General features: G+C 42.3%; 1 protein-coding gene across 1 annotated transcript in view; it reads right to left on the bottom strand.

Annotated features, from left to right (window-relative positions):
- rftn1a (raftlin, lipid raft linker 1a) overlaps positions 1-15086 on the bottom strand; it is a 30529-nt gene extending 15443 nt beyond the window's left edge. The window contains exons 1-2 of the mRNA XM_037975656.1: positions 14876-15086; positions 6708-6859 (exon numbers count right to left, since the gene is read on the bottom strand). Coding sequence (XP_037831584.1) covers positions 6708-6855 — 148 coding nt within the window. The 5' untranslated portion in view covers positions 6856-6859; positions 14876-15086. The remainder of the gene's footprint in view (positions 1-6707; positions 6860-14875) is intronic.
- Between the last annotated feature and the right edge of the window lie 616 nt (positions 15087-15702).

Genomic DNA, 15702 nt, shown 5'->3' with positions numbered 1-15702 from the left:
TGTTCCCGGCTCTCCGCTATTTCTGTATCAACCGGCAGGCCTCGGCCACACGACTGAGGCCGACACCTCACTTTTTGACCCCGGGTTTCACAAGACGTTCGAGGAGCAGCAGCAGCATCAAAGGGCTTTTTAATTCCCCATACTGCACAAATCCCCGACTTTTTTTTTTTTTTTTTTTTGCGCGTGTGTGTTCTGCAACACACGTGCTGCACGATATCTTGGCGAGCGTTGTATGAATCATCTCGTCGCCCGTGTTGTTGGAGTCTGCACGCGTGAGAAAGCAAGAGTTTCCACTAAGCCTGCCTAGGTGATGCAGAGGGATTACTGCTTACAGCTACCCTCAAGGCTTATCCCCGTGCTTTGCTGGAAGTTCACGTTTTATTTAAATAGCCTTCTAATGACTTGCAGAGCTTTTAGGCGAGGATCTGTTGCCAAAACAGTTTCTATAAAAATAATCAACTTCCTGGAGCCCGGGAGGAGCTCCTTGCTGTTTGGGGTGGGGGGGGGGAGAATATGGAGCTGCAAAGTTTTGGCAGTTGTTGCTTAGTATGTGAGCTTTCTCAAAGGAGGTCTGAGAAACGTCTCCAGAAGAGAAGAGTTCACAAAAACGTCTGACAAACAGAAGCAGGAGAGAGGAAAAAAAAAAAGAAAAAAAGGAGGGTCTGTCAAGGTGAGAACGCAGTGTGATGCTGAAGGCACATTCAGTACTCATGTACTTGTGATGCTGAGTTCCAGCCTTTTGACACGGCAACACTCTGCCATCTTTGAAGGCATTATCTCAAGGCATGTTGCCAACAGAACTAAAGCTCTGTGCACAAATATGACTGGAACTATTTCAGGTCGACAGTTTTTTTTTTTTTTCTTAAAAAAAATAAAATAAATTGTGATTTGCTTGCCATGAAGAGTGTGTCAGGCAATGCAGATGTCACATGCTGATGGATCTCCGAGCCAAAGAATATATCACGTTAGGCAGATGGAATACATCATTCTTCCTCGACAGAGGAGGCATCCGCCGTAACATTGTTGAGGGGTTCACATGCATATGAGAATACTCGCAGAGCCGAAGCTGCTGCATTAATCTGTACACCTCTGGTCTAAATAAAGTGCAGCCAGACACACTGACACACACACGGGGCCGAGCATTAGATGCTCGTCGTAGGTTTTAATGAGCTGAGTGGGTCTCCGGCTCTGCAGGACGCCAGAAAGTTATCAGCAGAGTTCAGCTCCACACGGCAGCCGTTAGTCACACGGCATCACACTTAACTTCCTTCCTCACACATACGCTGAGTCCTGACTCCCACCCGCTCATCCTCACACCTTTTTTTTTTTTTCCCTCTCTCTCTCTCTCCACTTCTCGTCTCCTCTCGTCGAAGATGCTCGCTGCATCCCTAGTTTTTTCACGAGGAGGTTCTTTCTCTCCGTCACACCCGGATGACGTTATTCGGCCTCACTTCTGCTTCATCCATTGCTCTTTTCCCCCTTCCGTTTCCCCAGTATCTCCGTTTCTTCTGCTTTTTTTTTTTTTTTTTATCGGAGCATAGCCTTGACGCGCAGGAGACCAGGATAAAAAGTCACGCCTGGCTGTTGGTTTTATTCTTCAGAAGTCTGACAAGCCACAGCAACCAATCCGTGTGACCACCAAGATAATGACGATCACGGAAGGCTGAGAGAAGGCTCACATGAAGGCTGAGCTGGTGGCCCTAAAGGGCAAAAATATGTAACAAAACACACAAAATCTCTTGAAACATGAAAAATAAGCAATCATGACTCACTGGATGAAATATATAACCCAACTGAGGATGGCTGCTAACCAAACTTAGAGAGCACAAAAATGGATAGAGCTTAGTTTTACAGATTTTGGGCTACAATTTGGTGTGGTAACAGCTCAGAGTCATCCCCAACACATGCTTTGGTGCTAAAAGTTCATGCATGACCTTGCAATATTGCGCTTAACTTCGTTTTTTAAAGGCTTGACCAAAACGGCCATAAAAGGTGGCAAGTGAATGTTAGACCTTTCTTTTGTAGTTTATCAAAATCTGATTATGTCTACTGAAGTGTGTGTTTTCCTTCTTCTTGCATTTCAGTTTTATGCTCTGCAAAATGTTTCGTATTGAATCATATGTTAAGTTTTCACCTTCACGGGAAACTGCAGTAAACAGTAATGTTTTCAGTCCTGATTTTAAAGGAACCAACAATTTTCACATTCAAATCAAAGATTTCTGAAAAATACTAACTTGGTTTTCTTGGCTTCAAAGTTGGCTTATTGCCCTTCGAAGTCTTCACAAATCAAGCAAAATGACCAGCAAGAGAGAGTCAAACCTTTACAGATTGGTAAGCTGGTTCTAGTACATTTAAAATAGAATCTTGTGAGCTGGATAAAATGGTGACAAGGGCCATTTCTTGAAATTGACCCATGGGTTATACTTCCATTTGTTGTGAAAGCTTGTGCTTCCTTTTTAGTTTTCGGAAAAGCCCTGTCTGATTGGTCCATTTTGCCCGTGTGTTATTTCCGACCCAGGGCCTCTGCAGCGAAGGCGCGGCAGATTGGTGATCAGACAGCAATAAGCCTCTGGTTTAAGGTTACGTGATGAGACGGGGGGACCTGACAAATCAAACAAATCGTCTGTGTGCGAACCACAGGGCGAACGCCTGCAACATTGAACATATTTCCCCGCTTCATCCTCCCTGGACTCACCACGGGGTCGCTGTGATCCAGTGGGAACGAACGGGAGCTTAGTCGCGCGGAAATGGTTTTTCAGGCTCGAGCACTAAAGCTAATAAAACAAACGGCGCACACTCGATCATAGCCTGCATTGTTTCGCCAAAGGTCAAGCTGGGGAAAGCATCGTGCTCCTCTTCATTGCGAACACAAAGCTCCTCTTTCCTGCAACTTAGTTAACCAGGCATCTTGTCTGACATATTTTCACAGGGCCGCCTGCAAAGAGATATTTGTTTTTCATTACTGTGTGGGAGTCATCAAGTCACACTGGCAGGGAAATAATGTCATTAATGAAAGCCAAATTGAATTAAAGCAGGGATTTGACCGTGGGTTTCCTCAATGTCATGGGCTGACATACAGATTCCTCTATCTGCCTCACACACACACAAATACAAATAAATCCCTTTGCTGGGAATGAGGTCTCTCAATCTCCACAAACAATCAGATAATCCTCCAGGAATCCTTTACTTCTCGCGGCCTCCCTATCAGACAGAAGGGGAGGGAAAGAGGCAGATATATGCCCACTCGCAATCACACGCTCGCACACAAAATCAATTCATAGGAGCTGTGTTTATCCTAAAATATAGTCAGCCCATCTAAAGCAGCTCAGGTGGCATCAGGGAGTTTACCATATAAATGACCTGCCTGTCTGCTGGCAGATAAAACTAACTCTGTTGACTAAGAGCTATAAAAGTGTTTTTGTGCGAGCGGGAATGAGCCGCCGCGGTTGCCTGTATGACCGCCACAAGTGTGCGGTCCCCCTCTTTGTGTCCACACGTGTGCTGCTGCACATGCGATTTCTCTGCAACAGCCTTTAGCAATCAAAAAAAGAAAAAAAAAAAGAAAAAAATGACAAGCCACCCTCATGTCTATTGTCTGTTTTGGTCACCATCGCCATTGGAGATTGCCAGAATTCTCTCAGAGCCTCACCCGCTCGCCAAAGATTTCAGGGCTGGCTGAAAATGAAGCCGACTGGCAGCCGGACCGTTTGCCATTTGGCCGTGTTACTGTGCCTGCTGCACGTTACACTGTTGCATTGGAAATGGCATGTAAATGGGCTGTCAGTGAGCTACTTGCACCTTTTTTTTTTTTTTTAGCTTTTTTTTTTGGTAAGGTGACAAAGCGCACAGTGTGGGCTTTTAGAAGCAAAGCAGTCGGCTATAAGAACAAAAAACAAACAAAAATGTAAAAAAAAAACAAACAACATTTTCTTTTAAAATAAATCTCACAGTTCATCATTTTCCCTCAATCCACTTCCCCCTCACACTGTCACTCCCTTCTGTTTCTTCACAAACCACACAAACACAATGGGAAAATTAGTATTTTTAGAAAGAGACGCCTCTAGAGGATTCCCATCAAACATTTTCAAGACACAGCGAGCATATTTATTTTAGCCTTTTTTTTTGCAAGGACACATTCCCACAACCAGAACCTTTAATGCACTTTAGCATTAGTGCATTGTCACCGAGTGANGGGGGGGATTTCTATAGCACAGATAATATACAGTAGCTAAATATAAGAAGTCTTTGAACTCTCTGCAACACTGGAGCTTAAAAGCCACTTTCTGCCCCGAAGATACTTCACAAAAAAAAAAACACACCCTGCAAACTTGCTGACCTAAACGTTTTGTTTAAGTAGTTTTTAGTGCGAATAGCAACTCCGGCGATTTTAGAAGAATAATACACAATGCACATGATCAAGCAAAGGAGATTAAAACACAAAATCCTGTTTAGTTAAACCAGCACGTCGAGAAACGTGGCGAAAGGTGTGAGTGAAAGAGAAATGTCCCTGATTTATTTGGTGAGGAAGAAATGTGAAGGCGCTTTGACTGGAGCCGCCTCCAGACTGGAACTGGGACAAAAATGGGAAACTGATCTGAATGAAGCTTGCCCAGTCCGCGTCATAGCCAAGATTTGTCCTTTTTCATACGAGGTGCCTCCTCTATCACTCATTCACTCATTACTATTTGTCATTTATAAAAAAAAAAAAAACAACAACAAAGCAAAACAAAAAAAACCCTAGGGCATTTTGGGACAGCAAGAATAGAGGAGCTTCCAGAATAACAGAGAGGTCTTGTTTGTTCCAATGTTGAAATTTTCTAAAAGGTGTTTTCAATTTCATTTGACCAAAAACATATAAAAAATAAGCCATGGAAAAAAAGTTTGGGTTTCTTGTTAAATCTAATAGTAGCTTTCCAAATAGAAACAAACTAGAATACTGACTCAGCATTCACACAATATTTATTTGATTGTTTTTTCTTCTTTCTTTTCATCTGTACCTTCTCTTTATATATAAGTATTTCTGCATACTTTGTGCTATTTTAACCCTTCAAATGTCCGGCTCACACAGACATTCCAGCTATGACCTTTGACACTGTAACTTTTAGTTTTTAAAATATTTAACTTCATTTACAAAAGGTTTCCCCACAGACCACTAATCCCTTTTAAATTTACTTCAGCATATTTACTTTATTTTTGTCTATTCATGCAGCTTTTAGCTATTAGCTAGCATTTTGTTACTTTTAGCTTTCAGCTAACGTTTTGCAACCTAATTAGCGTTTCACTACTTTTAGGTTTTAGCTGATATTTTTATACTTTTACATTTTAGCTAGCGTTTTGCTACATGTAACTCATAGTTTTAGCTTTTAGCTAGCATTTTGCTATGCTTAGTTAGTGTTTTGCTATGTGTAGCTACTATGCTTTTAACTTTTATCCTGCGTTTTCCCCTGGGAGTTATATTTAGTGCTCTGCTTGTTTTAGTCTTACCTCAGTTTCAGCTACTTCAGCAAATTTCTTTCAGTCGTTCAGCTCTCAGCATTCACACTGCATTTTCACAGAAAATGCAATCCCTCTAGTTACATTAACTTTTGTGTTTGATCATGCAAGTCAAAATGTCTCCCTTTTTTTGTTTTTCTCAAACAACTGGTGGGAAAAAAATCGGACTATTTCACTGCTCAACGCACATAAGCAGTACAACTGTGGGTGGGAGAGGGTGTGACAGCCCCCAAACAAACCACTGCGGGCTTACAGGCTTCCCAACTTTATTGGCTAATCACTAACTTTAACTACTGTTTGGTTCTGAGCAGTCACCACACAGTCGGCTTGTGAGGGCTTTTCTTTTCGCAGCTGAAGGCCAAAATCATGAGAGACTAAAATAAAGCAGTCGAGGAGAAATCTGCACAGCTAAAATGAGAATAAATACACATGGGCGTCTGTGTCAGGGTGTAGGATTGATGAGATTTCCACAGCATACACAACCTCTCGCCCTATGGCAGCTAACAGAATGAATGAGATGAAAGTCAAATTACATGTCTTGTTGTTGTTGTTTTTTTTATGCTCAGAGAAAATATGATTAGCAAAATAATCAGCTAAGAACACGGCTGAGAACATTCACCACAGAAGTACAGTGACTTCAAACCACAGATTTAGCAGGGCCAGGATTTCTTATAAAACGGAGAGGAAAACAATCCTGTTAATGTCTGAGGTGGGGCTTGGCTGATGGGGGAAGGTTTGTCGAACATAACAACACAACATTAGCTGTTTCCTAACCTATTCGAGCCAAAAAAAAAAGGCAGAGTGTCTAAGCAGGATCGAGGGTGAGGAGCTAAAGCCGGGGAAGGCAGCGGAGATAAAGACGGAGTTCATTTGCATTTTAACAAATCAGCTCGTATTAAATCAGACAAAGGTGGAGGACTTACACAGAAAGCTTTTTAAGGCATGAAGAGATTATTTTCTTGGAAACAATCTTTAGGAATTACTCTGATTACCACCCCTTTTTTTTTCATGATACATGGAAAAGCAGTAACACATGACTATTTCAAGTATGCATGTGTGGGAGTCAAGCTGTGTCAGGTCACATGATGTCTCATCAGGATTTTATAGGCTCGGCTCCCAGGAAGGGGGGAAAAAAATAAATAAATACTTTGGACAGTAATAGGGATTCAGACAGAACAATAGTTTCCAGCAGCACACTGGGCTGTTGTTCATACCTTCTTTCCCCAGCAGGAAGTCCAAAAAGTGGTAGGTGTAGGCCACTCCGACTTTAGTTTCCACCTGAGGCCGTCGCAGGGTGGAGTAGATGTTACCGGGGCTGCGCCTCTCTTCAGCCTTCCTCAACTTTGGGAGCTTACACCCCATTTCTCTACGAGAAGAGAGGAGAGGATTATTTTAAAAAATATGTATATGTGCAATGAAACAAGAATTCCTTGCATGTTAAACTTCTAAACAAAGATCTCGGATCAGTTTGACTCTAAAAGTTAATCAGACAGAGATGTACATCCAGTTGTTACTTTCTGAGTGTTTCAATTAAATCCACTCACCAGTTAATCAGATATTTTGCTAACAAACAGACAAACGAATACATGCAAAGATGCATACAGACACAGGCATCATCTCTTTTCATTGCAGTGAGTGATAATCCAAAATAAACCCAAAAAAAAACTAAACTGAGGAAGGTGATAAAAAAAAAAGTAGGAAACGGAGCTGATAGAGTTTCTAAATATAAATAATGCATTTACACTTTCAATAGAGTGTGAGAGTTCCACACAAACATAAATCCTTTTGTTCATCTGCCACCTTTAGCTTTGGGGAAATAATGTGTGAATCTAGCCACACACACACACACTCACACACACTCAGTGCAATAACAGTGAAATATGAGAGTGTCAGCCACTGCCTGCTTGGTGGGCTGTGATACGGGGCATCTTCTAATCAAATAGGGCTGATTGAGAGCGACATGTTTGATCAGAACGAATTAAAGCAGAAATGAGACCGATTTCCTGCCCTGTCAAGCAGAGCGACACCAGGCTGGATAGATAGAGAGGGGAGAGGAGAGCCAAAATGTTGAGGATGTTGTACAGATGAACGATTTATATGCTGATCCGAGGCTTGCCTTGAAGCACAAAGACATTTCAGCTGGTACAGACTTTTCTTCAAACATATATATATATATATATATATATATATTTATATAAATTGTAAAATTATCATTAGATAGGGATGAGACTAGGCAGTTGGAAAAGTAATTTGGAAAAAGCTTCCAATTTATTTCAAAAGGCAATTGAAACCTCCAAGACCATGGCTGCGAATTATAATAAAAAAATTAAAGGCCTAGCATTCTTGGAAGGAATGCATACCGCCTGTCGCCTTTTATGCCGGAGCTGTAAACTAATCTCACATTAAGATGAGCAGGACCCGGGCTGAAAACAGCGCACTCTCATAAGATATTGCGAGATGTCACGCCAAGTTTCAGCTCAAAATCTGTAAAATTGACCGAGTTATAACCATTTTTGTGTTGGCTAATGCTGATTAGCTGTGGTGGCAGTCTTGATTTGGACCGATTCCAAAAAGGTAATCGGCTGTAGACGTGCATCCTGTGATTACTTTTTAAACGTTTCATTAGAATTCATCCAGTGGTTCATTATATATTTTGCTAACAGACAAACAGGGTTCACTCCAACAGCTAATGCTGAAGTTTTAAGCAACGACAATGAGTAACACTTAGGGGTATGTGTTGGGAAGAGACTTTGCTACAATCATACTAAGTTTTCGCTCAATAGCTTCAAATTTTATAAATGTTAGCCAGTTTTGTGTTTTCTAACATCCGCTGGCTCTGGAGGCCATCTTGAAATGGACTGGCTCCAATGATTATTTCCTGAACCTTTCCTTAAAATCCATCCAGGGGTTCATGGGACATTTTGCTAACAGATAAAAAGGTTTACACCAAAAAGCTGATCGCAAAGAAATTGTGCAACCTGTTAGTGTTCAGGTTGTGAGTTGGGGACAACTCTCAGCTACAACCATACCAAATTTTAGTTCGATATTTAAATTAGACAGAATTAGAGGCATTTTTGGGGGGTTGACAGGAAAAAAATAAAGCGTGGCCAAAAAAAAAAACCCATCAGGCTAATTTGATGTGACAGGTTTGATACCCTCAAACCATCACCACAGACACGCTTAATAATTCTGTCTGCCACAGCTTGTAAGAGTCACATGGTGAGGTGCACATCTGCATATGTAAATGTGTGTGTTTTCATGTGTGTGTGTCTTCCCCAGAGGCACTTCTATATCTCTGTATCTGATCGGGGAGCATGGAGAATGACATAGTAACTCTCATTGGACCGAGTGCACGGACATTAACTCGGCTAACGATCCTAACAGACGACATTACGCGAGTGTGAGTGCGTGAGTGTGCGCGCGCGTGTTTTGGTGACTTACAGCTTCGACTGCATGGTGCGTGCGTTCCAAAAGGTTAGAGGAGTTCTGAAATTTCTGCATCTCGGTTACATTTTCGTTGCTCATCAGTTTTGAGACACTCAAGTCATTTGAAATTTTTTGCAAAGTAGCAGCAATTAAGAGTCATTACTCTTTTAATACAACATGCTCTCTGCTAATGAGAACAAATGAGGAGAGATGGAGTGATGATGTCCTGGTAGGACACTTAGGATCTGATTTGTCTCTAATCTTCCTCCCACCATCTTTCTCTTTCCTCTTGACCTGTCCTGTTTCCCCCCCTCTTAGCTCTGAAGTTTGTCCTGTTTGTTGTGCTTGGAACGCTACCTGTTTAAACCATGCATTAATAATTCATTTGTTAAAGCTCTCTCCCACTTCTGTTCTCCATCTTTTGATTAACCACTCCCCGCATTCATCCCAAACAATGGCCTTGATTAGTTTTACTCCTCTGTTTTCGTCTAATTACAAGACTTAAAATCATTTAAAAAAATCTTCTTGCACTCACTGTCATTAGGTAACTTTGACTTCTATGTTCTAGCTTTCCATTCATTTCAGTGTTGCACCTTTAATCTCCAATTCATGGCCATATTTCTCCATTCTGTCACATCTATTTCTACCCATTCCAATCCTTCTTGTCTATTTGCCCGTTTGTTTTCTACCACTGAATCTGTGTTTGGTTTGCAGAGGTAGATGTGTGATTTCCAAGCTGACCAAAAGACCTAATCTCTTCAGTATTTCTACATTTGTTCCTTAAACATCAGCTGGAAAGACATGCCCAAAACCATGACAAAAAAATAAATGCTGAGAAGCTGAAGCTCTATCCTGAACACTACTGATTAACCCAGATAAGATGTCTTTGTTGACCCCAATTTCAAACCTTAAATCTCGCCCTCTTTTTTTTTAGTCACTGTGTTACGAGCGGTGATGCACTCAAAGTTATGGGAACGTAAATCAACCAGTGAATCAACATTGTTCACTTTTAGTTTTTGTCTCTTTTGATCATAACAAACCAGTACAGGTTCTGTCAATTCAGATTAACTCCAGCTATACAGGTTTTTCCCAACCCAACTCACTTTTTACTTTGGTGAGAATAGTAGCCTTAAACCTTCCTACTCCCCAACAGTCTCCATTTTCCAAACCCTTCTGTCAGCTGGCTGCACGAGTTCCCACAGACCTGTAAACCTGCAGTCTTCAGACATGGAACCAAGAAACCTCAGGTTGTCTCTTTGTTAGAGCATTCAATCCCAATTTATCATTGTGGTCTGCACTTTAATATCTGTCTGCTAGGAGGATAAAGGTGCCATTTGGGGATGGATTTTCAACAGGATTCATCACTGGCAAGTTAGGGAAAGAGGAAAATTTAGATAAAGGTCTGGTACAAAAGTAGGGAGGAATATCAGTGCTACAATAAAGGTAGTATCTCACTGAGGTCCAAATGTTGGAGACTAGTTAGTTCTGAGTGTTTGCAACCAAGTGACCCGCAAGCAACGCGGCTGCATTTTGAAACCGCCGCCAACGCTGTAAGACATTCTGGAGACTCCCTAGCGTATGCTGTTCGCCCATTAGTTGCCAGCCCAGTGAGATACTATCTTAATGTAGACAGCACATCATGTGGTTTGGGGACTTTGAACTACTTCTTAGCTTTCCTTCTCTGGCATTTTAATCAAATTCCAACCCTGTTCCAATGCAAGACATCCAAATGTTCAAACCAATCACGTTTATTCATAACCTAATTTCTCTTTGTTCATTTTGCATTATGCAGTGCAAAAAACAAATAGCCATTTTGAATTATACACCGCCTTTGTTGCCAGTGGCAGTTGGTTCTGTTGCTCCCAAATGAAGTGTGATCGGTTCTAGTTTTGCTCCTGACCAGCCAATTGCTCCAGTGTTTGATCCAACGCCCCATTATCATATTCATTGTATGTTGACAGTTTGATTTCAAACCAAAAGCCTCACTTTAAACAGATGATCTCTGTCAGAAAAGGTTAAAAACAGACATCTGTAATTGGACGCAACACTGAGATGAAAACCCGAGGTTGTGGTGCCAGAGACACTCATCTGAGCTGAAGACTGGAGGCCCTTTTTTTTTGCTACATATGAGGGCTTTTTCTCTGCAAGTTGACTTCAAACAGAATCTCTCACTTGCCGTCGCACAAACACACAGGCAGAAAAAGGCCTTGACAGCAAAAAAAAAAAAAACCCTTCACTGAACAGGAGAGAGAGACACATATAAAAGGATTAAAAAAAAAAAGAATGAAGTGAAAGACAGGGGAGCAGAAGAGGGCTTCTCATTAGAGAATCTCTTGTAACAGAGTTTTTTCAAAATGACAGCAGACTTATGTGAGAGCATAATCTGTCTGCACTTTGTCACAGCTCCACTACCTCCAGTGCCACCTAAAGGAAGCCTGATTTACGAGAAGCAATAATCATCTGCGCACAGGCGCATTCAGGGCAAAATTCACCGCGAATATGAACAGAACCACAGCCCAAACTCAAAAATATCAAAAAAGTTGAGATTTTAACTGTATCTATTAATCTAGGTTTTATATGACATAAGGTTATGTAAACATTTATCTATGACACCTAGTCATTTTTAATTTGAACACTGATTTGGAATCAGAAAACTATAGCAGCTTGGGTAAGACGGGCTATTTTAGCCATTTTTTAAACAGAAAAAGCTCATTAAAAAAAGAAAAATTTCATCACTGAACGCATCTCTTCAGCAATGAGAAGAACAAGAACCCTGTAACAGATGGTTTGACGCCCACAGAGCCCAGCTTATAGCCAAAAAATAACTCTGGCAAGTGCTTAAAGATGCTCAAGAGAGCCCGTGAGAATCTGATGTTTAAAAGTACTAACAGTGGTCAAACCAAACAATACAGATTAACGGATTTGCATTATTTTGAAAAGGCATCCTCACTTAAATTTCTAGTACTATTTGCACAATAAATTCAGTCTTCAACTGTATTGTCTCCCAGAAATTGCTCTGATGACAAATCACCATAACATATTCTTTGATTTTCTCCTGCCTATCTGGAGTTGGGACGCAGAGGCAACTGGTTCCAGAAGGAAAACCCAGACATCCCTCTCCCTAGTGACACTCTCCCGCTCCTCCTGGGCTATCCCAAGGCGTTTCCAGGCCAGGGAAGATATATGCATGTAATCTCTCTGGGAAGTTCGGAGTCTGCCCGGGGTCTCCTCCCAGTGGGACATGAGGGTAAACCTCCAGAGGGAGGCACACAGGAAGCATCCTAATCAGAGCCCTGAAGCCCCTCAGCTGGCTGCTTTTGAAGCGGAGGCACAGAGGCTGTAGTCCCAGATCCCCGTGGATGACAAAGCTCCTCACCTTATCTCGGAGGCTGATCCTGGCCACCCTACAGAGGAAGCTCATTTCAGCCGCTTGTATCTGGGATCTGGTTCTTTTGGTCATGATCCATATCCCATGATCTTAGGTGAGGATTGGAGCATGGATGGATCAGTAAATTGAGAGCTTTGCCTTTTGGCTGAGATATTTTTTTTCCTCCACAGCGACACCCTCATTACTGTAGACAAGGCCCCGAGCCTTTGGCCCATACATATACTGAGTGTTGTTTATCTGAGTACTTAATAAGCAATCTGCAAATCTAGCTTCCAGTTGCCTTTGCCTATGTTGAAATTCATAACGCCCAACAGTACATGGCATCAAGACGATAATATAATTAAGGGCTTTCAGAGATTATTATGTTTTTGTGGCTGTTTAATGTCAAAGATTAACATATGCCGTTCAAAACTGGTTTGGGGGTCTAGTATCTACACTACATGTGCACTCTTTCACTGAATTTCAGAATCGGAGGTGACAGACTGACTCCTGTGGAGCGGGCTTCCCTCCCACTGGGCTTCATGGAGGATGATGCTGGTGGTCGAGAAAAAAAAATAGAAAAGAAAAAAAAAGTATAAGAACAGAATGAAGAGGAAGACAGAGGGAGGAGGAAATGGAACGAGACAGAGCAGAGAGCAGAGTGTTGGGAGCATGTCAAGTTGCCTGCAGGGAGGTGTGATTCCTCCAAGCAACAAAGTAGTCACCTCAAACAGTGTTTTAATGAGGCTGCACGAGGGAGGAGGAAAAACTAATTATGTCATTGATGTATTGCTCTGTCTCACAACTTTCTGCACATTTTATTTTCTTCCTAAAAAAAATAAAAAATGGTTTATATGTGAAGAAGGAGACTGGAGATGCAATTTACTAAACCCTGGGATCGGCTCTTATAACTGTGAGGTAGGAATAAAAGATAATTAGTTTGATAAGCTAGGTGTCACTCACAAACTAATGCACGGGTGGGCAACAATTGGACCATTCTGACTTATTTAACGGGATCAAATTTAATTGAAACATGGGCACAATATGCTACATGTTTCTACCATGAACAACATATCAACTGCAAAAAGACACAAGGAAAGACTTGATTTGTTGTATTTTTGTGGGTTGTTTAAGGCTTTATGTTGAAAGTCCCTTTCAAGGATTACTGTTTCCATGATGAAAACACAGCTGACACGTTAAGTCAACAACACTCTTCATGTAATAACCATGCTACCTTTAAACTGATTCCTGTGACACTTATTTTAGACAAAGTCAGCAATGTTTTTACCCGTGTCTGTGTATCTCGAAATATCTCAATGCATGGATTTTATTGAAGCTTTCAGAAAGTTATCACTGTACATCCAAAACTGATCAACCTTTGAAGGCACCCCAGTTCAAGATGGACGCCCCAAGTAATCATCATTATCCGATGCAAAAATTACTAACTCGGTCAGTTTCACAGATATGGAGCCAAAACGTGGTGTGGTTGTAGCTGAGAGTCATCCTCAACACGAGCACAAACAAATCCAAGCTTTACAAGACAACTTTATTTATAAAGCACTTCAAAAACAACACTGCTGGCCAAAGGGCTGTCACTGATAAAAGAACAGAGGGATACATGAGAATTCAAAACATAAAATTTGGTAAGAAAAAAGAAATAAAATAAAACAGTAAAAATAATAAACAGTTAAAATCCTAAAAACAAACATCTCAAATGGAGTTAAAAGTTAAAGAAAGGGAGAGAAACGTATTTTTGGAGGATTTAAAAGCAGGAAGTGATGATGTGCAAAAGGCACACAAGATACAAGGTTTGTTATGAAAGGCTGCGGGCGACATGCATTCCTTCGACAAACTCTAGGGCTTTAATGTTACAACTTCAAGGGCCAGGTTGAGGTGGTCCAAAGGCCGCTTCTGGCCCTCGGACCTTCTTTTGCCCAACTAATGCAGGCTTTTCCCGAACAGATTTCCAGCAGTTTCAGAGTCAGCCAGACCGATGACTAATTGCCGTCCTTGCGCGTGTTGTGATTTTGTGGACGCAGCCTTTCTTGAAATTCCACGTTTCTGGGCTCTTCCTTCCTTCCCGGCGCGCTCAGTCACACAGCACGTGGCTGTAACGGATGCCGCCTGTTAACGGCGGACGACGTGTAGTTTCACCGAACGGGAAATGATACATGACGCGCGAGCGCGCGCCAGCCACATCGTTGCTCTCGCTCCTGACAGCGCGCGCGTCACGCAGTGCCCCCTCTGAGCTCGCCTCGACCTGTGACAGGCAGCCGGCGAGCTCAGCCACTTCGTCCCGCCGCACGGTCCGTCACAACACCGGTGTTTTATCGCGAAAGGTTCCCGCGGACTTCTTGAGGCTGAATCTGTCGGCGCGGCTCATTTAACCGACTTTAAAGTTGTTTTCCGAACCTCACCAGCTTCGCCACAGTGGAGAGGGGGAAAAAATGCAAGAAGTAACAAAATATTTCAGACTTTTCCTGTGAATGCTTCCACAATGAGCCTACCGCAGATGCAAGCTTTGGTTTCCCTCATTCTTAATCTAATTTAACAGCCAAAAAAAGAGAGAGAGAGAGAGAGAGTACTCACCGGTAAGAAGGTGGTCTCGGTCTGCTCGAAGTGGAAACTGGACTGAGTCCCTCCTCTCCCTCTAATGTGTTTTACTGTCTGCTGCGAGGAAGAAAGACACGCTGCATGCGGCTCTGACAGCCTCTGTCTGCGGTCCAATGGGAGGAAAACATGAAGCCTTCATTTAGGAAACTACAGCTGACTGAGAAGCTCATGATGAGCAGTGTGTGTGTGTGTCTGTGTGTGTGAACAGGGGGAAAAGAGGGGCGCATCTCCTGTTGTTCTTCTGCTTGGATCAAACACAGATCCAATAAAAGCCTCTGGAATTATTAAAGTACCTCAGGTTTTTTTTTGTCCCAAGAGTTTTTACATGCATGTTTTCCAATCAAGGTGTTTGTTTTTCCAAAGTTCTCCTTAGGAGAATTCATATTTCATAAGAAGCCATCCAGACTTATCCATAATTCAGAAACGTCTGGCAGACGCGGGGTGGGGTAGTGGGTGGGGGGGTCAAAGGCTGGAAAAAGGCCACTCCAGGGAACTCTGTCACACCATCAGGCTGTGACAAAAACAAAACGCTGCTGTGACCAAAGAGATGATGATGGGCTTGTTGCCAGGCAGGATGGCTTCATGTGAGCCCGACTGATGAGAGCAGCGGAGGCAGGCGGCACCGGGCTGCACGAACACCACCACCTCCACCCTGACAGGTCCAGAGCAGGAGGAAGGAGGGGAACAACCACAACCAAGCGCCGGAGGACTGCTGAAATCTGAAGAGGAAGCTGAAACTGAGTTATTGAAGCCACAAGAAGCAAAACACTAGCTAAAATAAGCAAAAGGCTAGAAAAAAAGCG

Source organism: Kryptolebias marmoratus, linkage group LG5, assembly GCF_001649575.2.
Source record: "Kryptolebias marmoratus isolate JLee-2015 linkage group LG5, ASM164957v2, whole genome shotgun sequence".
In the NCBI taxonomy this organism is placed as follows: Eukaryota; Metazoa; Chordata; class Actinopteri; order Cyprinodontiformes; family Rivulidae; genus Kryptolebias; species Kryptolebias marmoratus.
Note: the sequence above shows the minus strand (reverse complement) of the source record. Positions and strands in the feature narration are given on the sequence as shown.